Consider the following 24,367-nt stretch of genomic DNA (forward strand, 5'->3'; position numbering starts at 1 on the left):
GCCTGAGAGAGATGTGAAAACCACCTCTCTCCTCCACATAAGCTGAAGCTGCAACTGTCCCCACCCCACACACTTTTAAGGTGTCAAAACATCCTCACAAGAAACCAACTTGGAGGAAGGGGCCGAGGATGGACCTGGGGGAGGCGGAACGAGGGGCCGGTCACAAACTTTCCACGCTGTGTTCTCCAGATGCGCGGAGTGCAGGATTCCGCCTTTCTCCCGGATCCCGGTGTCCCAGTTAAGCGGCCGCTCCTCTGAGACCCTCTTAATTTAAATCGAATTCATTGTTTAGGGTGTCCCGGGGGACACCCCGGCGGCATATCTCAGTGTTCAGCCACACTTCCTAGGAAGCCACGGCGATGGGCTAATCCCTGAACGCCCGGGGTTGTGCAAGCTCTGTGCATCTGAGGGTTCGCGGGCGGGCGGGGGCTCCGGGATCCCCTTTGTGGCCACCGCCCCCACTCGGCCCGCTCCTCCCCCAGCCGCCCCGCCCTCGGCCCCGGACCCCCAGCCAGGGCGGCGGGCACGCTCGCACCCGCGCCTCCCGGGACTCGCGGACCGCACAGACCGGCCAGGCGCGCTGGGCATGCTCAGTCGCGGGGCGCCGGGCTCGCGAGTCGGAAGCCTGTGCGCGGCCGGGGCCGAGGCGCACGGAGAGCGCGCAGCACTCGCTGCTGCAGCGGCGGCCGGGCTGCGGCGCATCCGGGCGGGGAGCCGAGGCGAGTCCCACGCGGCTTCCCCGAGCCGCCGGCAGCGGCGCCCGCTCCGGAGAAGCAGAACAGCCCGGGGGCCACCGCCGGCTGGCGTCGGCGGGGCGCGGAAGATCGGCGGCGGCCACCTCCGAGTCGCCGCCCGCCTCAGCCGGGCCGGATCCCGGAGCCGTCGAGCATGGAGCCCTGGAAGCAGTGCGCTCAGTGGCTCATCCACTGCAAAGTGCTGCCCGCCAACCACCGGGTGACCTGGGACTCGGCGCAGGTGTTCGACCTGGCACAGACCCTCCGCGATGGAGTCCTGCTCTGCCAGCTGCTCAACAACCTGCGGGCACACTCCATCAACCTAAAAGAGATCAACCTGAGGCCGCAGATGTCCCAGGTATGGAGGCCACCCCGCGACCCTGCCGCCCGCCAGAGGCTCCCATTAATCATCCGGATAATTTCTTTGTGTAAATGCAAACATCTAGGTGCGCTCGCTCGGCTTGCCCTGCCTCTCAGCTCTCAGCTTAGGGGCTTTTCCTACCTTGCCTTGAAATGGTTTAGCTTCTCAGCTAAATGCCCGGAGAGGGTGTATGGAATCCTAATTGCTTTCTGGGAGGCGGGAAGAAATAAGTTATCTTAGGGCACATTTCACCTTTGTGCGCCCCCCGCCGCCCCCCGTGTGTGTTAACAAAGAGTCTGATCCAGCTCTAAAATACCAATGACAAAAAGGGTGAAATGAAGTGATGGAATAATTTTCCTTTGAGTTGTTTTTTACTTTGCATTTGGTCTCCACGTTCTGGAAAGAGGAACCATGCCATACATGAGGACTCTAGGAAGTGGAGGGCGTTTGGTACCGTTATCTGTATAGAAAAGACCCTGGTCGGAGGAAGGAAAGGGAGCAGGACGCAGAGATGCTTCCAGAAGCGCTCCCCCCCCCTCCCCGGCCCCCCTCAGCCTGTGGCCCGCTGGCAAACTGCATGGTTCTGTTTACAGCTTGTCTGAAACCAAGAAGGGAGCCAGTCCAGCCTCTCAGTCACTAGCGGCAGGAAGTGAGAAGTTTCACTGGAGATTCCGCTTTCTTTCCTTGGGTCCTGTGCTCAGGTAGTGTGGGGGCATGTAGACACGCCTGCGGCCCTAGCCTGGCTTGGAGCTGCTTCTTTGGGGGTTCTGATGAAGTGCAGCCCTGGAAGGCAGTGGGTTCCTCAGAGTCAGCTCAAAAGTCACAGTGTAGCTTGTAGCTCAGTGCTGCTTTTTTTTTTTTTTTTTTTTTTTTTTTGGTCCTGTCGGAAAGTTTCTGTTCAGAGGATGTTCAACACAACTCAGAACGTCTATTTTCTCTTTCACAAAAAAAAAAAAAGGAAACCTTTCAACTTAAAAGGGAAAGGAAAGAACCCCTTTTCATGACACATTTTAGCACTAGTCCTGTACGATACAAGTTTCAGCCACTTAACCAGAGCTGTGTCCTTGCAGAAGGAAATGACCTTATGCCATTTAATAATCTCATACTTAAAGCAGGGGCACCCACACCCAGCTCTGGTTGTTAGTACCTCGTCAGGGTTCCTTCTCACTTCAAATTCTGCATCCCCTGACTGTCTGCCTTCAACCTGTTGGTAGGCAGTCCCCAAGAAAAATACAGATATATAAGTGGTGAGTTCCATATGTACTTACAATAAGGATCAATCATTTTACACTCTCTTGCAAACCTAACGATGACTGCCACTTCTGTAGACTTTTCCCAGAACTGTGCCAACTAGAGATATCTTGGGGGAGGGGTTCAGTGGTTGTTTCCATACCGTCAGAGCTACTGTTAGGAATCAGGTTCTGCAGTGCACAGGAGTAAGTTCCTAGAGCCCCAATTCCACTGGAGTCATCACCTCAGCAACAGCATAGATGAGGATGCGTGCGCATCACGTGCCGTGCACATTTCCTGAAAGTTCAGCTTCTGGAATTTTCAGCAGTTACTCATTCAAGTTGTCCTTAATTGTCAAGTTTCTCTCTTTACTTTCTTTCTTTTTTTTAAACAGCTGGGTAGGCTTCGGCCCCCAACGCTTTATTTGACTAACAGTGGATGGAATCTATTCAAACACACTTTCGTCTTATTGTAAAATGCATTATCTATAATGTAATCTGTTTGATGAGTGAGGATCATTATAGGCATCATTAATGAAATGGAGTGTGCATGATTCTCTAAGAGTTCTATTCCCTGTTGAGGGCACCACAGGGAACATACCAAGAATCTTACCCTCAAGGAATTATTACACACTGATATCAATAAGCCACCAGGTTGTAATGAGGTAAGCAGGGCAGTGAAACGATTCCTCGTTAAGTTTTTCTTTTGAGCTCTTAAGACAGCCCACCTCTGAGCTTTCAGGTTCCAAATTCAATGATTTCTCTTGTGATGACTTCAAGAGGACTTCTTCTCAAATGTGGTCCTGGAAAGTTAGTACCTGAGTGTGGGGTGTCTGTTCTTGTTTCCTTCTTGATTCTCGGCCCCATTGCAGAGAGGTTGAGAGCTAGGTATATGTGTTTGCATAATACAGGTTGTCATTATATCATTAAGTGAGACTTAGTAAATGCTTGTATAAAACACGGTGACATGTTCAACACACCCACAATCCTCAGCACATACTGTATGTTAAGTAAACATTCAGTATTAGCAAAATTACCTGCAGTATTATACCTGCTATTGTCATATTAATATGGGTATTAGGATACAACTGAAAATCAAAATTGCAGAGATCTACAAGTTCCTGTGTGCTAGCATCTGTAAGTATTTCTGCCTCATGCAACTTTTTTGGGAAAGGCTCTGGCTGTTCCTGGTTATGAGGTTCTTGCCTTGTCAGCTGCCATCACAGTGTATAAGGTCAAAGGTCAAGTGTATCAGGTGTGTCCTGTGCTGGAGGCATTTCTGTCCACCCCCCCCCCCCTCGAGCATCTACACTTCCGTATTCCCTGACTCCCTCCAGGTCCCCTCCTAGTTGTCATCTTTTCAGGAAGTGTTTGCTTGGCTTCCTCTCATAAGTTACATAAACTACCTTTTATAGAACCACATTTTCCTTGGTTTACATATCCAGCTCCAAAATGAGCTTTGCTAATAGGGACCAGCATCCCAGCAGAGCTTGCTTTTGTGAAGTTAGAGGCGCTACTCCTAGTATTTGTGGGTTTTATTTTTCTATTTCCAAGAGTCATTCCTTCTATACCTGACTTTTTCTGTTGAAGATATTCACTTGAAATGCACTACTTCCTTAGGACACATGATCTGCCAGAGTGGGAAATAACTAAGAAAGATCATACTTAAGAGTTTTGGCGTATTCTGAAAATGTTTTGACAAATGCCAACAAAGAGGACTTTACTTGTTGTTTTGCTTCCTCTCTCTCTCTCTCTCTCTCTCTCTCTCTCTCTCTCTCTCTCTCTCTCTCTCTCTCTCTCTCTGTGTGTGTGTGTGTGTGTGCATGTGCTTTCCCCAAAGAGCTATAAAATGAGTAGCCTTTTCAAATAAGGGTGTTTATTCTAGTGGATGGCATGTCATTTCCCTTCCCTTTTGTCAGCCTTCTGTCTTGTTTGCATTAAAATGCAACTAACACTGCAAATAATGATTGTTCAATTATAGGCCTGAATCTTGCAGTATTCATAAGCTAACAGGCTTCTTAAAATAGAAACATAAATGGGGTCCCACCTCTCCTGTTTGTTGTTCTTCCTAGCTGTGGACCACAGCATCCTTTTGGTCTCACCATCTTTGATAAGAAGATGGTCTTCAATTAAGAAACAAATACTATGAAGTTCTAATGTAGAATTTGCTTTCATTCATAATGGCTTAAGGAGGTTACATGGATATGGTAGGGCATGCCTGTTATTACAGTGCTTGGCACTCAGGAGATGCAGGCAAGGGCACCGGGATTTCAAAGTCACCTTGACTGTGAGTTTGAGGCCATTCTTGGCTAAAACAGAACAAAACAAAATAAAGCAAAAAAGGTAAATGTCACACTTGTTTTATATTTAATGTGCTATTATAAAGATTAAAGTTAAATAGATCTCTGATGACCATTGAAAGTTCAATACTTTTGTGTCTGTGTGTATTAGACAGATTTATTTTTCAATACAAACAGTATTATGGCCAGGAAATAATGAACATCAGTGATTCATTGAGAACCCTATTGATCATTATGCTCTTGCAAAAAGTGGATGGGCTTAGTGGCTTGATGTCATTTTTAGTGGCTAAGAAGATCTCCACCAATATATAAAACTAATTGGAGATTTGTAATTACTGAGATTATTTTAGTAGTATTATTTTATTTATTTGGGCCATACTATATCCTGGAATGGCATTCATATATTTGGCAAGGTTCTTGACCAATTTATACAGTCTGGATAAACTTTGAGTTGTCTTAACATGACTTGTTCATTCTTGAAGAGTTTCTTGAACAAATAATTATTTGTTCTTACAAAGAGCCTTGTCTAGGACACTGGCTTAGAGCACTAAACACATGTCACAGAGTCCTTGCCTTAAAGGGATGCGCATGGTGGTGGAGGAGATGGCCCATAAATAGATGCCTATGTGATGTAATGTGCAGTGAGGACGTTTGAAGCTGGGTAAAGGAACAGAGAGAAATGTCATTTTATAGAAGGTAGGTTATATAAGAAAGCCTTCTCCGAGAAGGTGGTTATTAGGCAGAAACCTGAAGGGAGCCAGGGAATGTAGGAATGTAGAGGTCTCAAGACAAAACAAAAGTGTATTTTCGGCAGAGGGTATAGAAATGGGAAGACCCTGAGGCAGTTAGCACTAGGCACACCAGTTCAGCAAGAAGACCAGTGAAGCTGGAGGACAGTGAATGTGGGCTAAAATGGAATGAGTTTGGGGAGAAAATGGGGCTCTAAGTTTTAGTACTCATGGGTCCTTATATTGACTTTTGACTTCCATCCTGAGTGAAATGGGATTCCACAGGATGGTTTGAGTGACGTCGTGATGTGACCTAACTTACCTTTTTAGCAGGGTCACTCTGGCTGCTGTTTTCCAAGGATGGAAGAGTTGGGCTGGTGCTGCCATTCAATCAAAAGGCCTGGCAGCCATGACCAGAACAAGGGCAGCAGATGGTGAGATGATGGAGTTCTGCATGCATTTTGAGGGTAGAGACCAGCTGGCTACACTGGTGTAGTTAGCTGAGAAGGTAGGAGAAGAAGGCGGGAATCAAGGATGACTGCGAGTCTGACCTGTGTGGTCATTGACAGAGATGGAAAAGTTTAGAGAAAACGTTTTTGGATATATGTGGAAGAAAAAAAAGGAGGCAGACCTGAAGCTGGCATGCTTGGATGCCTAGTAGCCATCCAGAGGAAGAGACTGAGCGGGTACTTGGAGAAGTTGAAGATGTAGATGTAAATTTTGGAGCCACCAAAGTATAGGCAGCATTTGAAACAATGAGATAGGATGATGGATAGCATCTACTCAGGAGTGGTGAAAAAAGACACAAAGTCTGAGTGAGCACTGGGGATGTGTGTCATGGAGGTTTAGGAGGAGGAGAGTGGAGAGGGAGTGAGCTTGGGTTAGGAAGTAACCCTCGGAGTAGGGGTCTAAGAAGTGAATAAAGTGCTTGGAGAAAGAATGTTCTGACGTGTCAGATGCTGCTGATAGATGAAGGAGAATGAGGACCCAGGACAGAATATTGATTTACGTGGTCTGAAATTCCTTGGTAACCTTGACCAAAGAGAAATTTGATAGTCTGGAAGGTAAACACCATAATGGGGGAGAAGAGAAATTAGGAGCAGGCAGGATAGCTGATGTAGACATTTCTTTGAGGGTAATTTTGTTAAAAAGAGAAAAGAAAATTGAGGTAGTGGCTAGTAGGGAAAAGGGTTAAAAAGAAAGTTATTTTCTAGTACATAGAATTTTTATTTTATATCTATTCAGAAACATTTTTGGATTTATACAGATACTAAGTCAGGTGTTGTGGTTAATACCTGTAATTCCAGCATTTGGGGACTGAAAACGAGATGATCAGGAGTTCAAGGCCAGCTATGACTCTGTGAAACTGTGTCTCAAAAGCAAAAGACAAACCACAAAAGGTCATGCCAATCGTATGTTATAGTACTCCTGTGTATGTATGTGCACCTGTGTGAAAAGGTGTTTGCCTGTGAGCAAACATACATAATATAAATTCAAAGGGTTCCTAAACGTTTTCTTCTGAATACCATTTCAACCCGCATTACTGCTCTCTATGTTTTTCTATATAATATTGGCCTGTAAGCAGAAAATTCGTGATGTGGCACTTGTAAAAATGACTGACTGTTTTACACAGGGTCACCTTCTAACCTCCTAACACCTTGTTTCCTTTTATGTTACTGTTTTCTGTGAGTTATATAGAGAGAACCTTATTTCGAATGTACATAACCATGTGTTTAAAAACCCTATAATTGTATCACTTCAGGCGTTGCTGTGTGTATTACATGTCTGCACTTTCTGTCTCCAGCATCAAGTGGTGGTGCATACAGATTATTAGATTAAAGAGAATGGAAGCACAAAGAGCTCTGGTTGTCCAAAAAGAATGGTTTCTTGGTTACATTTCTAGTTCATCCAGAATAAGGCATTTTTCGTCTCCCCAGAAGTCAGCTACCCTTTTTATTTGTTAAATTGTTCCTTTGGAACATCTCCCTATGTATAAGTCCGTGCTAGTCATGGCCTTTTCCGTCAACATAGCTACCATATTTTAAGGTATTTTAAACATTTCTTCTGGTGGTCTAGTTGGTGGCTTAATCAGGGTTTCATGGAAACTAAAGCTTTATCTGTGAAGTATGGTCCTATAGCTGTCATGGTGAGGACCATGAATCCTTTCCTTTTCTCTTCCTTTCTTTTTCCTTTTCTTTCTTTCTTTTTTTTTTTTTTGCAGTGGGAGAGATTGTCATGTAAATTAATGAGATTTATCCAATCTCTGAATCACTGGATCTTCCCTCTTTTAATATATAACTACTTTTCATAAATGCCACAGCAGTTGGTACTACTGACCACTCACTGCCTTCCTGATGAACCATTCTCTTCCCATCACACATTGCAGTCTTTGCTTCTCTTCTGGCTCTTATTCCTGCTCAGTTTCCTTCGCTAGCTCTTTTTTATCTGAACGTTCCTTTAGCACATTTGCATTTTCTCCTTAGTTATATCTAAGTCATAGTCTCTCCCCTTGATCGTCCTGTGGCATCCATGTTGTTAATTTATCACTATGGACCCTTTATTCACATTGGCAGCTCATATCTGCCTCCATTGTGACAGTCACTTCTTGGGTGAAGTCTGGACACGGTAGAAAACTTACAACAGTCAGGACGGATTTGCTCTGGCAGTACTGGGCATGGATAAAAGTGTGGATGGAGCTGGATCAAGAGAGGGAGAGGCCAGACCAATGGGTGAGTAGAAGGCTGGAGAGGAATATAGAAGCTTAGAGAAGTAGTTAAGACATGCGATGGACAGGCTTTGGGGATCTCTGAATGTGGACAGATTGTATCTGACCTAGGCTGGACCCCAGCTTTCAGGCTTGGGTGGCCGGAAGAGATCAGTTCAGGGTGTTGAACTGGTTCTTAGCAGTTACCCTCTGGTGTCTCAGTTTCAAGCATCCCACTATATCACTACCCTTCTTTCTGGCTTATTCTGCTAATACCTAAAATCCAGTGATCTTTTGAACTCCTCGCTTCTACCGCCTCTTCCCTGCTGTCATGGCTTTGCTTCCTTCCTACCCGGCTCACTCTCCAGAACCCTTTCGAGTACTTCCTTGGCTTCGCTTATTTATCTTGCCCCTTTGGGTAAACAGAACCCTGGCTAAATCCAGAATGTTACTTATTTCCTGCTTACAACTGAGCTGCTAAGGGTGATGGAGGAAAACCATACCACAGGGACTCTTCTCACTCGAAGTTCATGGTCTCTAAACCTCAAGTGAGTGCTGAAATCTACTCTATCGTGTCAATTCTGATTATCTAGACTAGATGTTCTCAAAGCTGGGGAACTCCGGGAAGTTGCAGAGAGCCTTTTGATGCATTCCTTAAGGCCCAACCTCCTTTATAATATCAACACAGCATCCTTCTTTTAAATTCTGGTTTTCTTACAAGTCTACACTGGAGTTTTCCGAAGGTTGCATATTACTGATGTCATTGCTCTGGCTGATGGTGGACTATGTGCTTGTGTATAAGGTTCTCTCAGTTTTGATTTTGAGTATGTTAAACATTGATAGATAGACCTATCAATGACCAAACACAAGCTGCTAACAGATTTCTTAGTCAGTTTTTAAAAGAGTGTGAAGGAGTTTGAGGACTGTGCTGGTCACTGATTTCCTCACTGCCCAAGTTGACTCCTTAGTACATTTTCTTTCTTTTCATGTATCTTCCATCACTTCCTTCTCCTCCATCCTTTCTTTAAACTGATGCCCCTGCTTCTTGTTCTGCAGAGAAAACAGACAAAATCAAAGAAGGCTTTCTTTGGCTCTTATACCTGCCTCTGTGCCCATAGGGCGGTACGTTCTCTCTTGTACCATGAGTGAATGAACAGTTCTCCCGGGGGAAAAAATAAGTCTCTCCTTCAGCCTTTCTCTCATATTCTCCTGCATCATTAGTTCTCTTCTGTGTCTTTCCATTTGCAAGCCTACATGGTATTTCCCTTACTTGATTCAGGAGATGCTTTCAAGGTAAAATCACAAAGATACGCTGATGAACATTGAGTGTATTGAAGAGCAGTTCTGGTTTTGACCCGTACCACTGGGGCAGATAAGTGGTTTCTCAACTTCCTTATAACTGTTTGGTGGTTCCTGATGGGCCTCAGATTAACTCCAGAATCCTTAGAGAGTGTACAAACACCCATGGTCTGGTCCTCTTCCATCTTTCAAGACTCCCTCCACTGTGCTCCTGACTTGTTTATGCTTTCGTGGATGAGCTGCGCTTTTAAATGTCAGTGTGCAAATTTGCATGCCGTTTTCTCTGTTTCCAGAGCTCTTCCTCATTTGCTTGAAGATTCGGTCCAGCTTCCCTTTGTGTAGTAGGTCTTCCTAACTCCCCTCTCAGGTGTGGCTGAGTACATGTTGCTTTGTGCAACGACCTAGTATGCATAGGTGGAGTGCAACGTGCCTTGTTCAGCAGTTTTTATTTTTTTTCTTATTCATCTCCCTGCCATGCTGGGATTTGTTGGAGGCTGCCATAAACTACTGATAAGGTGTCTTTGGAAGTTTACACAAGGACTCACACCTAACAGGCACATATAAGTACGCATAAAGTCATTGCTGGGTTAAAAATGATGACTCTTTGTTTACTGTCCTTTCAAAGATAACTGCATGAATTTTATAAGACATATTCAGCTCTACTCATGTCATTATAAACCTCAGATACTCGTCCAGTCAGTGATGATGCTGATCATCGCAGATAACATTATCCTTCCACTTTACAACTGAGTGGTCTTTTGAAAGTGATGGGAACCTGCCATTTCTTTGAGCTTTCTTATTCTCTAAAATGGACCTACCCAAAAGCATTCTGCCTGATTGAACTCAGTCTGTGACTGGCTGTCAGTGCACACTGGATGCTAACAGTTTTTATAAGAATCATTACCACCACGTCTGCAGAAATCTGCTCATGGCTTCTGCGTCTCACTTAAGAAGCACCTGTCACATATTTTCTCATTCAAAGAGGCAGGCAGAGTGATAGACACTGTGAGTCCAAGCCGGGTTAAGTAATGTGTACTAAGAAGTGGTTCACGGTGGAGTCAAGGTTGGAATTAGAACATTTAAAGTGAACTGAATCCTCTCACCAAGGCCATTGGCACAGCTGAGCATGAAATGAAGAGGGATCTTCTTTTCTCCATTGTATTGCTGTCTGTGACACTATTTTGTTGGAGCGTTCTCTGATTGGCCTGTGGATGTTGTTAATGACACTCTTTGCTTGTCAGATACTGAATGAAAGATATCAAACACTGCATTTGGATGATTCGATACTATTTATCTCACTATTCAGAGTAAAGTGGGGTCAGACCTTTGGCAGGTGTTTGATGGACAAAGAGAATACACTCATATAGGAAAGCGAAGGAAATTAGTGAGGCCTGGTTAATACTGTGCTTTGTGATAGCTGGGCCAGACTGTGTGGTTTAATGCTGTGTCTGGAGTTAGGTGTGCTTATGTTTACCTGGGAGCCAGGAGCACCACTGCTTCAAGTGAACGCTGTGGCGTGGTCTCCTCTCTCCTGTGTTGTAGCTATGCTTATTAATTCGTATACCTGTTATTAACTATTGTGTGGAATAATATCATTCTATAGGTCCTCTCCTACCCTCTCATCTCTACTGCTCATGAGGACAGACTTTGCATAGTGCTATGGCCAATCTAATCTATATTTTGGCTTTTTTTTTTTTTTTGTCTTTGCCATTCTATGGAAAGAATCACAGACCAGCAAAATACCATTGTTTTTGATTCCTGTGGACAGCATGCATTCGAATTGTGTTTTGTGCTGCTGTCTGAGTGTCCTTTCAAAGTATGTGTTGCAGAAGTGTGGTTGGCCTTTGAGCTGCTTCCATAAAAGAAAGCTAACAGCATGTGCTGTTCACATGGGAATTCTCTAAAGGGTCAATTAATATGGAATATTTAATGATACACTTGATACCAACCTTCCGTGATTTTAAAAGTGCTCCTCTTAAAATAGACTTGGAGCAGCTGGTCTGAATAAATAAGCACTGCATCTCTTTATGTCCTTTCCTGAGATCTTGGGGGCAGTGTGGTTAAATGAAAGGGCTTCAAAAGGTCAGGGATGGGGAAAGCTGGCTTCTAGTCCCAGCCTGGTCTCTGACATACTCTGCTACCTTAGCCAGGGACTGTTTCTCTTTGTCTCCACCTGTGTACTTAGAACAGTATCAGCAACTGTGGATTCGGTCTCACTTAGAAGACATTATGGTTTTAGGAAGCTCAGGGGTCAAGCAGAAGTGGCCGAATTCCAAGGGATGACCTTGGGAAAGTTATTTTACCTTTGGATCCCAGTTTCCTCTTGTGATGAGCAAGAAGTAGTGAAACCCAATTTTGCAGGACTAAGGTGAGAATTAAGCAATGCATTAAGAGGCCCGGTGCACAGTAGGTAAGTCAGCAAGATTATTTCCTTCCACCTCTGTTGTCCTTCCCCATCCTCTTCAGTCTGTAAGGCAGGAAGAGGATGGTCTTATCACTGCTCTGCAGAGGAGGAAATTGAGATGCGCACGGGCTGAAGGGCTTTTTTTTCAAGGTCATACAGACAGGAAGTGGTAAAGACAAGATTGGAGTCCAACTGTCCTACTTCCAAATTCAGCAAAATTTCCCATTTTCTGCTGCCAAACTCTGTGGTTATCTGGTGATTTGCATGAGGAAATGTCTGGGAAAGTATTTGCCAACAGCAAGGCATGCTCTGCAAATGGGACATAACACTCTATGGTTTTGCATTGAAAGTATGTTTAAAATAAACAAACGTCTATAGTAATGATAGTCTTGGGGCTACCTGTTTGCTGTTTGGCGTTGTCTTCTTGGTAACCAGTGCCTGTGGGCTGATTAATTAAACTATCCATGTGTCTGCTGCATATTAGACTCTGTGGTTGATCCTGAAGACTCAAAGGGAAGTAAAATTAACTTCCTGGCTCTAGTTTCTTGTATCATTTGACTTGCAACCTCATCCCCATCAAACAGGGCAGGGGAGCCATTTACATTAGTGTGAGTGGACTGATAACTGTTTGGTGGATGGGCCATGCTTTGCTCAGTTTTGTGTGACATTAATGTCACAAAATTGATTTCTTTTTTCATGTACAGGGTGGTTTAGAGTGTTTCTTTCCATAGACTTTGCCCAGTGCTTCATATGTGTGGGGCACAGACAGCATAGAGACAAATCACACGAAGTTTCTGCTTTTGGGTGGCAGGGAGAAAATAGATTTGACCCGAGAGTCAGACTTTTACAGAATGCAGAGAGGAAGTAAATCGTTGGATGGTGCAAGCCCAGTGCGGCCGTGCATGCAGCTGGGGGAGCCAGGCGAGACCAGGAAGAAGACGGAGACACAAGTGGTTACTAGAGAGGAAGAAGGTTCGAGAAAGAAAGCTGGGTGGGAAGAGAGGAAAGTGCAGTGACATTCAGACCTCAGTAACGCCAGCGAGACAGTTGTTCTGAGCAATGATGAAATACCCTTAATAGCCATTTGCATTTGGCGTCCAAGACATGAAAGCAGCTGTCTTGTGTGTGTGTGGACAGTGGCTTCAGTGGATATTCAAGAGAACATCTGGAAAGCCGAGGGGGTACACGTAGCCAGGCTCCTCAGTATGTCTAAAGCAAGGTGCCACAAGGCAAGAGCCCTCCCCACTCTGGTACCTTCAGAATTGCCGCCTCCCCCATTTCCTCCCACCCGCTGAGCCATTCATCCCTCCCTGGCTCTTTGGTTGATGGGCACTCCCTCTGTCCTTGGCCCAGCCTTGGGTGGGCACTCACGAGTGCATCCACAACTGGCCTTTTCACTTTCCCCCTCAAACCCTGGCTTCCTTGTAACGTTTTGTGGTTTTTCTCTACTTCTTCACAGTGTCTCCAACAGACTCGTGGCTTCTAGATTTCAAAGTACAGACTATGGGCAAATGCAAAGCTCTACTTCTAAATCCTCAGCCACCACAAACTCCAGCTTTCCAAATGTCAGATACCCCAAGTCCGCAATTCTGCTTGAGGCCCTGCTTGTCATCATCATAGCCACCCTTGTCTTCGTGAGTCTTAACTTGTCCTCAGCCTGCCCCATCCCACTTTCCACATGGTGACCGTTAGTTACTACAGATACGAGAAGTTAACAGCTGTTCTGAATTTTGCAAGTTACTTTCGAATGGACTATTTTATTTATTTATTTATTGCTTCCTGACACTTATGAATGAGTTTTGGTCTTGAAGAGGACAATTAATAAATCAGAATCCCAAGAGTTCCAGGAGCTATGAGAAGTTTGACTATGAGAAATAGTATATATACTATATATATATATATATATATATACTATATACTATGTACACTATATACTAGATGTACTTTTTCTGATTTCTGGTCTTCAGAGCCCAGTGGTGTGACTGAGTACAGTCAGTGAGCCAGTAAAATGCAGTAATTGTCCTCCACCAGGGCAAAGCAGGACTTGAGCCCCGAAGCTCACATAAACACTGACACAAGCTGTGGGTTCTTCGTGAGATGGTTTAAGAGGAGAACATGACATCATTACTGCTCACATCAATGTTAGCCCCATAGAAAAGCTGGACTCTACTTACGCGGTAGCTCAGACCGTTATATCCTTATTGAATTCTCAAGCCTTTTGAATACATAGTTCTATTTTTTTATTCGTTTTTACATACCAACCACAGATCCCCTTCTTATCCCTCCTCCTGCTCCCCCCTCACCTTCTCCCTGCATCTCTTCCTCCAACAGGGTAAGTTCTCCCATGGTGAGGGGGACAGCTAAACCTGATACATTCAGTTGAGGCAGGACCAAGCCCCTCTCTGCTTTATCAGGAGTGAGCAAGGTGTCTGACTATAGGTAATGGAATCCAGAAAACTGGCTCATGCACCAGGGGTAGATCCTGATCACACTGCCAGGGGCAGCTACACAATTGTCTCCCGTATGCAGAGGGTCTAGTCCGGTCCCATGCAGGTTCCACAGCTGTTGGTCTAAAGTACGTGAGTTCCTTTGAGCTTGGTTCAGTTGTCTCTGTAGATTTCCCCATCATGATCTTGATCCCCCTTGCTCATATAGTCCCTCTTCCCTCTCTTTGACTGGACTCCTGGAGCTCAGCATGGTGGTTGGTTGTGGATCTCTGTGTCTGCTTCCATCAGTTACTGGATGAAGGCTCTATGATGACAGTTAGGGTGTTCATCAGTCTGACTACCAGGGTAAGCCAGTTCAGGCACCCTCACCACTGTTGCTAGTTGTCTAATCTGGGGTTATCCTTGTAGATTCCTTGGAATTTCTCTAGCACCAGGTTTCCTTCTTACCTCATAATGTCCCCCTCTATCAAGAAAATATCATCTTAAGTGAGGTAACCCAGACTCAGAAAGACAAACATGGTATGTACTCACTCATAAGTGGATTCTAGATGTAAAGTAAAAGATAATCAGACTACAACCCACAACTCCAGAGAAGCTAGGAAATAAGGAGGACCCTAAGAGGGATGTACGGATCACCTTGGGAAGGGGAAACAGGATATCCCAATGAGTAAACTGGGGATGGGGGGCAGTAGAGGGAACAGGATGGTCAAACTGGGGGAGGGATGGAGTGGGAGAGCAATGAAAGACATGGTTCTGTTTAATGACCACAGTGAAGAGAAAACTAAGGAGAAAGATAAAAGCAGTTTACCAGGATTCTCACATGTCTAGCTTTGTGAGGATTTAATTTTTTCTCTATCGTGTTTAGTAAATGGTTCAACAACTTCGACAAAGAATGTCAGTTTCTTACCTGTCTAGTTAACAATGAACCCTTTGACAGTCTTGCTCATCCTTGCTACCTAAACCCCCACCTCCTGGGGGCTTACATGATTAGCTTGATAAAAAACAATGCATCTAGAAAATAGTAATAAAAATATTCTCGCCTCTTGGTAGAGGAAGCAATAAAATGTATTTATTAAACTCTGTTTATCAAGCTACACATCATTTCTGCCAATCTCTACAGGCCCTGAATTCTGACTTCAAGTTGGAGGACTTTTAATTAACTCCCTGTTTTAATGGACCTTCAAGACAATAGGTTCTAGTAGACCTTACATTGTCCTTGATATAACCTGGCCTTGAGTCATAGCTCTGCTGCTTAAGTACCAGACAGCTTAAATGATTGGATCTTCTGTTTTCATGTTTATGAAATAGAGGAGATGGCATGTAAATGAAGTGTTGGTAGGACTAAGGCAATTGCAGTAGTGCATGTAATGTGTTCGGTTCAGTATTTGGACTGAGAAGCTTTGCATCATTTTCCTTAAGCCTGTTTTAAGGACAAGGACGCTATTATATATAGACTGAAAGTTAAAGCACAGAGGAGGGATAACTGAAAGTTAAGCTGGCAGTGTTCAAAACTGCAAACTTCAGACTTGAGAACCCTGAATTATTAGAATTGGACTATGGAACCTACAAGAGCCTTCATGCACAGCCCAAGGTGCCCAGGAAAGACAACATGGGGCCGGAAGTTCCTTAGAGATAATTCTAGACCAGTAATTGGTTTGTACAATGAGCAGCCTTAGGCTTCTGATGTGTGCAGAGATTTGATCAAGGTCACTTCATTTGGCAAAGCCCAGACCCAGGTTCTCTGAGCCATAGTCCCTACCTTTTCTAAGAATAGTAATGGCCTAAGAAAGGTTTAAGTCATGCTTATATGGTTAAAAAATATGCTTATAAAGATTAGAAAATAAGCCAGATGTGATAGATCATGCCTGTAATCATGGCACCTGGGAAGTGGAGGTGGGGTGGGGTTGTGGGAGTGGGAGTGTTAGGATTTCAAGGTCACCTTCAGCGACCCAGTGAGTTTGAGGCCAGCCTGTGCTACTTGAGATGATGCCTGCGGGAGGGTTAGGGCTGGAGAAATTGTTCAGTGGATAAAGTACTTGCCGTGTAAGCATTAGGGTCTGAATCTGGATCCCCAGGACCCATGTAGAAGCCAGGCAGAATGTAACCTCAGTGCTGTGGTTGGAGGGTAGGCAGAGAAAGACAGATAGATCATAAGGGCTTGTTGATCAGTCAACCTGGCCAGAAGAGCGAGCTCCAGGGTCAGTGAGAGAATGTCTCAAAAATAAATGTGAGAGTGATAGAGGAAAACCTTAGACACCAACTCCTGGTCCCTGTATAAGCAGGAATGGTTGTATGCAATACCCCAACACTACATACACACACATTAGAAAGTGTTTTGATTAATAATTACTCAAGTGAAATACATCTTCTTATTCATTTATTTGTTTATTATTTATTTATTTATTTATTTATTTATTTATTTATTTATTTATTTTCTATTTTGGGACACAGTAAGAGTAGAAGTTCAGGGTCTCAAGTTTTGGATCCCAGAGCCTCCTAGCAGAAATGACAGCGTTGAAAAATGACTAAAGACTGAAAACGATGACATCAGAGAGCTGATCTAAATGAGCAAAATCTTAGCTGTTTGGAATCTCAGCCATCCAGCATCATGGAGTCCCTAAGAGGGCTGAAGGTTTGCTGTTTTAAGCCAAATCCCAAATTTTCAAAAACATGAATATTCATGTGTATTAGCACCATCGTAAGTTTTGCTTCTGAACTGTGAGTTCTGTGAACTTGGGAACTTTGTTTTACAGCCTATATTCTTAGATCAGTTCCTGCTACAGAATGAGTACCCCCCATGTGGCTACTGAGTACTTAATCGTCCCTGATATTGCTTAGGTAAGAAGGTGATAATATTGTCTTTCTGAAGGATAAGAAAGGTAATGTTCTGCTAGTGTCTTGCATTGGGAGTCATCATGTTATAGTGAAAGAATGTGAACTTTAATATCAGCAAATCTGGATTCAGGTCACACCCAATTAGGTGAATATCTGTGGTAAAATTCCTAAATCTCTCAGTGTCTTCCTTTTCTTGCTATAAAATGGAGACAATTCTTTTTTTTTAATTAAGAAATTTTTTTTAGTCATTTTACATACCAATCAAAGATTCCCCTCTTCCCTCCTCCTGCCCCTCCAGCCTCCCCCTCCCAACCCATCCCCCATTCCCTCCTACAAGAAGGTAAGGCCTCCCATGGGGAGGTACATTTAGTAGCAGCAGGTCCAAGCCCCTTCCCCTGCCTCAAGGCTGTGCAAGGTGTCCCACCATAGGAAATGGGTTCCAAAAAGCCAACTCATGCACCAGGGATGGATTCTGATCCTACTACCAGGGGCCCCTTAAACAGACCAAGCTACATAACTGTATGTTGTGGGCCTAATCCAGTCCCATGCAGGCTCCACAGCCATTGATCCAACTTTCATGAGTTCCTACTAGTTTGGTCTGGTTGTCTCTGTAGGTTTCCCCATCATGATCCTGACACACTTGTTCATGGAATCCCTCTTCTCTCTCTTTGACTGGACTCCTGGAGCTCGGCCTGGTGAAAATGGAGACAATTCTTAACTGTAGAATGTTGTAATGTGCAAATAAGCTTAGATGGGTAGATTACCCAGCATAGCACCAGGGCCATTTCGGACACTTGGCAATCCTCTTTGTCCCATTTCATCATCTGATCATGTGGTCCCGGGCTTTTCCCACCGTTCTTCTGAATGACATTCTGAAGCTCTATGGAAAAGTTATCTGCTTTGTTTTTGATTTTATGTTTTTCCAGCAGCTGTCTTACTCATACTCACTGAGCCTAAGACTTGAAATACTGTAGTTTTAAAATGATTTAACTGACATTTTTATCTGTTGATTTATTGGCTGTTAATTTTATATGTGGCAGCCATTATATAACATAAAGCACAAACTACCCTCTTTCTGGAGTTGGAATAGCTGCATTTCCATGCTGGCTGGTTCATCCACAAGATCAGTGATGCTTGAGCCTCACTGTACTCAAGTTTCTCTGAGATTCAGTTTCTCCTTGATAACCAGGGAAGAGCAGCCTATTACAGTACAAGAAAAGACAAAGCTCCTGTGTTCAGTGTTTAGCTTTACTGCTGACGAGTGTGTGATATAGAGCAGGCTCCTTTACCTCTCTTTCCATTCCACTTTGCCTCAAGGACAGCTGTTCCTTAGGCTGTTATGAGGAGATAATGTACCCCAGGTAACTTGCTCAGAGCTTTCTACTTGGTAAGTTCTCAGGCAACTGGCAAAGATGCTACCAAGATGCTGCAAAGACACCTTCTAAGAACCAGGATGATTAGCATCGACAACACTCATTTTCCTGGGTAGTTGAGAGACAATTGAGAGCATATATTACACTAGCTGAAGGAGGCTAGAAGACACTCCGCAATTTTCTCAAAGCCACATAGGAAGTGATCTTGGAGTAGTATGTAGCTGTGAAAATGAAGAACCGTCCCCTTATTAATACGCTTCCCGCATTTGGAACCAGCCCCTCAGGCTACTTTCCAGTTTTCTCTTGTAGGCAGCATGACTCACCATGTCCCTATACAGATTATTTTTTTTGCCTTGGCTTATTGACTTCAGCTTTATGGTCCAAGGTGAAATTTCTAGGTCAAAGACTAACATTTTCACTGATTTTGTCAGAATATTGCCAGATAGTTAACAGAAAAATAAAAGCCAACAAAACCGTTTCAATGGGTTGGAAAGGGCAAATTTCCCAAGTCTTGTTTAAAAAATGTCCTTGGTGTCATTTTGATTTGATTCCAGTTTTAGCTACCCATTTGCTGAATGACTGCTCTCTCAGATTCTAACTTTTCTCATCTGTAAACTGGGATCCAATTAGACAGCCTGCCTGTCAAGCACTTGCTTGGCACAGGGTATTCACAGTGCTCAGCCTTCATAACCCACATTATTTCTCCTGCACTCTTGTTTTTCTCCCTCTGTGTGTTAGACTTTATTACAATCCGTTCTCTCAAATGTATCCTCAGCAACCTTAAAATAGGAGAAAGCCCTCCCCAAACACTAATGTGACTACAAGGGTGTAACTTTGTAACTACAAAGATGCTTCCTTGTGCTCTGAGGAAGAAGTCCAAAATCCCTAAGTGACACCTTCTGTGGTCTGGCCTCCTCATCCTTTGCCCTCTGCAGTCACATCTCTTATTTCCCTTTTGAATTCTGCAACAGCCACAGTAGGTGTTTTTCCCTTCTCAGAATTTGTAACCTCTTTTTCGTTTTTTCTGATTGCAGGACTTGACATTTTGTTTTTATTTCCTAGCTTTGAAATTCCCCTTTTATACAATTCACCTTACAAATGATTATTTCATTCTGGCTTTATGATAGCAGGGGTCACTTACATTTTATTAACTGATGATTCCTGGGAACCAACATAGAGCCTAGCACTAATGCCTAATAAATACTTGGGAGTGCTTAACTAAATATTCACTGACTATTATTATTACCCATAAACACAGGCAAAGAAAGGAATTAATTTTATGTATAATTTGTTGAGTCTGGTTTCAGACTGTTCTGAAACTATATATGCATCTATTATTTTCAAGGGTATTATAAAAACTGGAGTATACTTTTAATTAAATAGGATTTTGCTTCATAAAAAAACCATAATCTTTCATGTTAGTGAAGACAAGCCTGAAGAGAGGGCAAATACTTGCAGAAAGCATAGTTTAATATCCAGTCATCTTTCATCTTAGCCAACATTCTTCATCTCAGACCTGTGATCATAGAACCTGAACAATGCAGGAGTCTGGCCAGAGAACTGTCTTGAGTCAAATAGCATAGCAGGAGGACTTAATGGTGAAGATGAGCATTCCTGAGTGATTAGATTATGCCTGGTCCATTTCCTCTCACTTGAGATCTCCAGCTCTTTGGGTTTTCACGTCCCAGAAGGTACCAGCTATCTTATATTACACTCTTAATGTCTGCAAGCTCAAAACTGCATTTTGTTCTTTCGGGAGTGGAATTCCTTTTTTGGTGCATCTGTTTGGCAGGACCCGTTGAACACACAGTCAGTGATTAGGCATGGACCACACAGCAGAGAACCAGGGCTCTAAGAGAGGTCTGTTTAAGAGGAGGTGTTTTCTCCCCCCTCATCTTTATATGTAGAACTTCTGTTAGAGCATTAACATACTCTTGGGTATGTGTTGCTTGGTTTCTTTGGGCTCTTGCCTTTGAGACCTACCTACCTACCTACCTATGGAGACGGTGGTTTTCTGTCTACTCTCATCCACATGCCAACTAAGTAGAATAGATCCCACCCTCGAGTGCAAAGCCTATAACACTGATTTTATTTTTGTTTTGCCTAAATGGTGGGTGTAGGCTAGGTAGAGATAGGGAAGCTTCATCCTTAAGCCCATTTACTGGTTCTTAGCAGCCTTTATCAATAAAACACATTTTGACCCGTGTGTGTGTGTGTGTGTGTGTGTGTGTGTGTGTGTGTGTGTGTATTACCCACTAGATTTTTCACTCAATGGAAAAAGGGAATATTTATTTTGACCCTGGGGGATGGTGAAGCTGACGGCAGCCAAGGCTGCAGGGAAATGGTCGTTTTTGCCAGGCACAGCTGTTTGTGACGAGTGTTGGGCACAATTAGTGCAAGATGAACTGATGCTACCCAGAGGGTCCGGGCTGGATTTGGGAGGAGCTTAGATTTTGGGGATTTTTAAAAAAATATTGCTAGCACTGACATTTTAGATGAGGTGAGGAAAGAGATTGGCCCTTCTTAGTCACTTAAGATAGAACCGATTTGACATTCTCATTGTATTTTGGTGTAGGCTGCAGGCCAGGGCTGCTAACTGCAGAAGTGACATTTCAAGACTGCTGTTGTGTCAGTGTCCTTCCTTCAAATTATGAAAAGCAGGCCAAGGAAGGAAGTGATAAATTAGCTTTCACACATATCGTTGATTTCATTCTGGGGCAAAGGAATGGCCTTGAGGGATGACATTATTTGGTTGTTTATCGACAAGATCTTGATAGACCCCACTGTCTTAGAACCAACCTTCTCAATAAAGAGAAGGCCATAGAAGCATCTTTCTGTATGAGCAGGTCTCAGAGAGGAGGACCGGAAGAAGCTGAGCTATGTATAGGACAGAAGTATTTCTAACTCTAGCGGAAGTTCCTCCATAGTGAACCACAACTTGTATTTGTACGGGGTTTGTTAATCATAAATGCTCTGGCCATTAGATCCTGAACCGTAGCTTTGCCAGTGAAGCATGAGTTGTATTTGCTGCAGGTTTTAATTATGTGAGTCTGCGTGTTAGATCATGGCCCTGCAGCTTCACCTAGAGAAGAACTTTAGATTTTATTGGTAATTAGGAAGAAATGGTGTTATTCTTACTTAAGAATTGTATGTCTGGGTGTGGTGACATATACCTTTGATGCCAGAACTTGGGAGGTAGAAGCAGGCATATCTCTGGTGAGTTCAAGGCCAGTCTATATAGTGAGACCCTATCTCAAAAGAGAGAAGGAAAGAACAAAAGAAAGAAAGAAAGAAAGGAAGAAAAAAAGAAAAGAATTCTGTGGAACATTCTTAAGTTCAAAAAAGACAAAGGAGTCAGTGTGATCATTACAAAACCAATATTAAGATGGTTGGTTAAAAGGGTGTGCCTACAACACCCAGAATTTAAAGGTCATATTTTTTTTAGGAAACCAAGGAGAAACAAGGGTGACTTGATTGGTCGTATTAGGAAAGCAGTGGTAGTGGACTGAGGAACCTAGGCCAGAAGAACAGTCTGCATTTACGAACACAGGTGAAAGGGGGTAAGTGAGGTCTTGAGGCAGCTTAGGCCTGGCCAGATGTGGCCTCCTGGGAGTGACCTCTTGGTTGGGATCCCCTAATGCTGGAAGCGAAGGCTGACAAAATTTGCCTGAATAATCAATATGTATGAGGACATACTCATAACTTTGCAGTTCTCCCTCATAGAGGAGGTATTAGACTATACAATATTGAGGACTATTTTAGAATATTAGAAAAGCCATGATCTGGTACAGGAAAGAAAAGAAGCAAGCCACGGTGTTTCCTTTGCAGAGGTAGCTCTGGAGTGGAAGGGAGGGAGTGAGCGCCTTTGAGCCTTTGTGTGTCAATGCAGGATCAGTGCAGAAGAATTAAACGTGAGGGGGCATGTTTGACTTCTGGCAGAAAACAAAAGTCCTGAAGATCTGGCTTTTAAAGTACTCAGGAATGCTCATGTCTGGGGCGTCTACACAGCACTGCAGGTCGAGGGCTGTCCTGTCCTGGCATCTGCTGGGGCTGGGTTGGCGGAAATGGGAGGTCTCAGAAATGGCCTTCCTCAGGAAGCAGTTTTTCACAGCGCGAAGCAATTACATAGCAAAAGGCAGTTGCAGCAGATGCTGTGGCCAGAGACTCAAAATTCCTGCTTGTGAAAGATTGTGGTGGTGACGAATGTGAGGCAGGGCCCAGATCCTGTTCCACCCCTGAGTGACAGAAACATGGGTTTAGGTGTGACTCCGGAGATGAGAAATGTGGAAGTTGCATGCTGGCAAAGAAATGTTCTATGCCCAGGGTCCTTAGGGACTAGGGTTGCACACCTCTAAGCCCCAAAGAAGCAGAAAGCAAATACTTAGAACCAAAACTAACCTCGTTAGGAGCTGTCTCCGGGTTGACTCAGTGTAAAGCTTTGTTTGTTTTTTCTGTGCTCAAATACATATGACATAATCATAGTGATTACGGTTACATGTAATCATTTTTAAGTCATGTTTCAGGGTCGTCAAGCACGCTCACTGTGTTGTGCAGGCACCATTTCTTGTCTTCAGAACTTTATCATCTTCCCAGCTGAAATGTATACATATTCAGCTATAACCCCTCTCCCCACCAGCCCCGGGCAGGGCAGCCACCGTTCTGCTTTCTGTGTCTGTAGATTCAACTCTTCATGTTGCTTCGAATGAATTGGGCTGTTCAGTTAGGATAAAGCCCATCCATGCTATAATAGATGTCAGAATTTGGTTTCTTTTTAAGGCTAAGTAACTTTCAGTCGTTTGTTTTCTGTCTAGTTTATCCATTCATCCTTTTGTGGAGACTTGGAAAATTGACATAATATATTACAGACAGCCTGGCGAAGCAGATAGCGATGTTATTGTAGTTCTCTGTATTCTTCCATCTTTCAAATGTCCCGAAGGTCTTTCTTTTCTCTATTTCTCTCTCCCGCCTGTCCATTCCTCCCTCCTTTCTCCCCTCACTCCCTCCTTTGTAGTTATATGGGTGTATGTCATGCTGGGCGTTGGGAGCCACTCTTGAGGACTGACTCTTCTTTTAAAGTTGGCAGCATTGGCAAGTGACAGGCTTGCTTGTTCTTGACAGTCTTTGGGTTCTTTAAGAGTGAAGGACGTAAAAGTTGAGACGAAGCTGAATTAATGTCCAGCATTCTGAAAGAATTCTACCCTCTCAATTACATATTCAAAAGAAAAGAAAAGAAAAGAAAAAAGAAAAAAAAACAAAGAAACAAAAGGAAGAAGGAAACAAATGACAGGGACAAAAAGCCCCACCACTCTGCCCAGCATCAGCAGCCACCCAGCCGGGACTGTAGCGTAAGAGAGCATGGAGGATGCCTTTGGGTTTCAGGACTGTTGGACTTCATGTTGGCTACCTCTGAGTATCACTTGAAGATGCCCTCTGCCTCTCTCGTGCTGCTCCATCCACAACAGCCAGCCGTTCCTATGAACTACACACGTGCGTTTGGACAGCACCTTCTCGGGGGCCTCTCATCCTCCCCTTCTCCCTTCCCATTCTTCCCACTCTGAGCTTCTCTCACTATGGTGCCTGGTTGGAAGGTCTAGACAAGCGGGTCTTTGAAGAGTCCTATCAGAGTGAAGGGTTCTTTTGCCCATTGGGGGACAGGAATGGTGAAATGAAATCATTTCTTTTCCTCTAGGAGAGGGCAGTTCAGAAGCATGCCTCCTAGGACTCCCAGAAGGGGGAGTGGCCTTGAGCGCCCAACCCCAGCAGTAATGCTCACTTCTGTAATGCCTTCTGTGTTTTCCCTCTCTGGTTCTCCATTTCTGTTCCTCCACTACAGTGGTTCTCAGCTTGTGGGTCGTGACCCCCGCAGGCAGGGGTCACAGATCAGATATTTATGTTGTGATTCATAATGGTAGCAAAATTACGGTTATGAAGTAGCAACGAAAATAACTTTATG

General features: G+C 43.9%; 1 protein-coding gene across 2 annotated transcripts in view; it reads left to right on the forward strand.

The window, feature by feature from the left end:
- The first annotated feature begins 880 nt into the window (after positions 1 to 880).
- The window catches only part of Vav3 (vav guanine nucleotide exchange factor 3), a 341,908-nt gene continuing 318,421 nt past the window's right edge, over positions 881 to 24,367 (forward strand). For both annotated transcript variants that reach the window (XM_059266122.1, XM_059266121.1), the window contains exon 1: positions 881 to 1,092. In XM_059266122.1, coding sequence (XP_059122105.1) covers positions 889 to 1,092 — 204 coding nt within the window. In that variant the 5' untranslated portion in view covers positions 881 to 888. The remainder of the gene's footprint in view (positions 1,093 to 24,367) is intronic.

This window comes from Peromyscus eremicus, chromosome 6 (genome assembly GCF_949786415.1).
Source record: "Peromyscus eremicus chromosome 6, PerEre_H2_v1, whole genome shotgun sequence".
Taxonomy (NCBI): Eukaryota; Metazoa; Chordata; class Mammalia; order Rodentia; family Cricetidae; genus Peromyscus; species Peromyscus eremicus.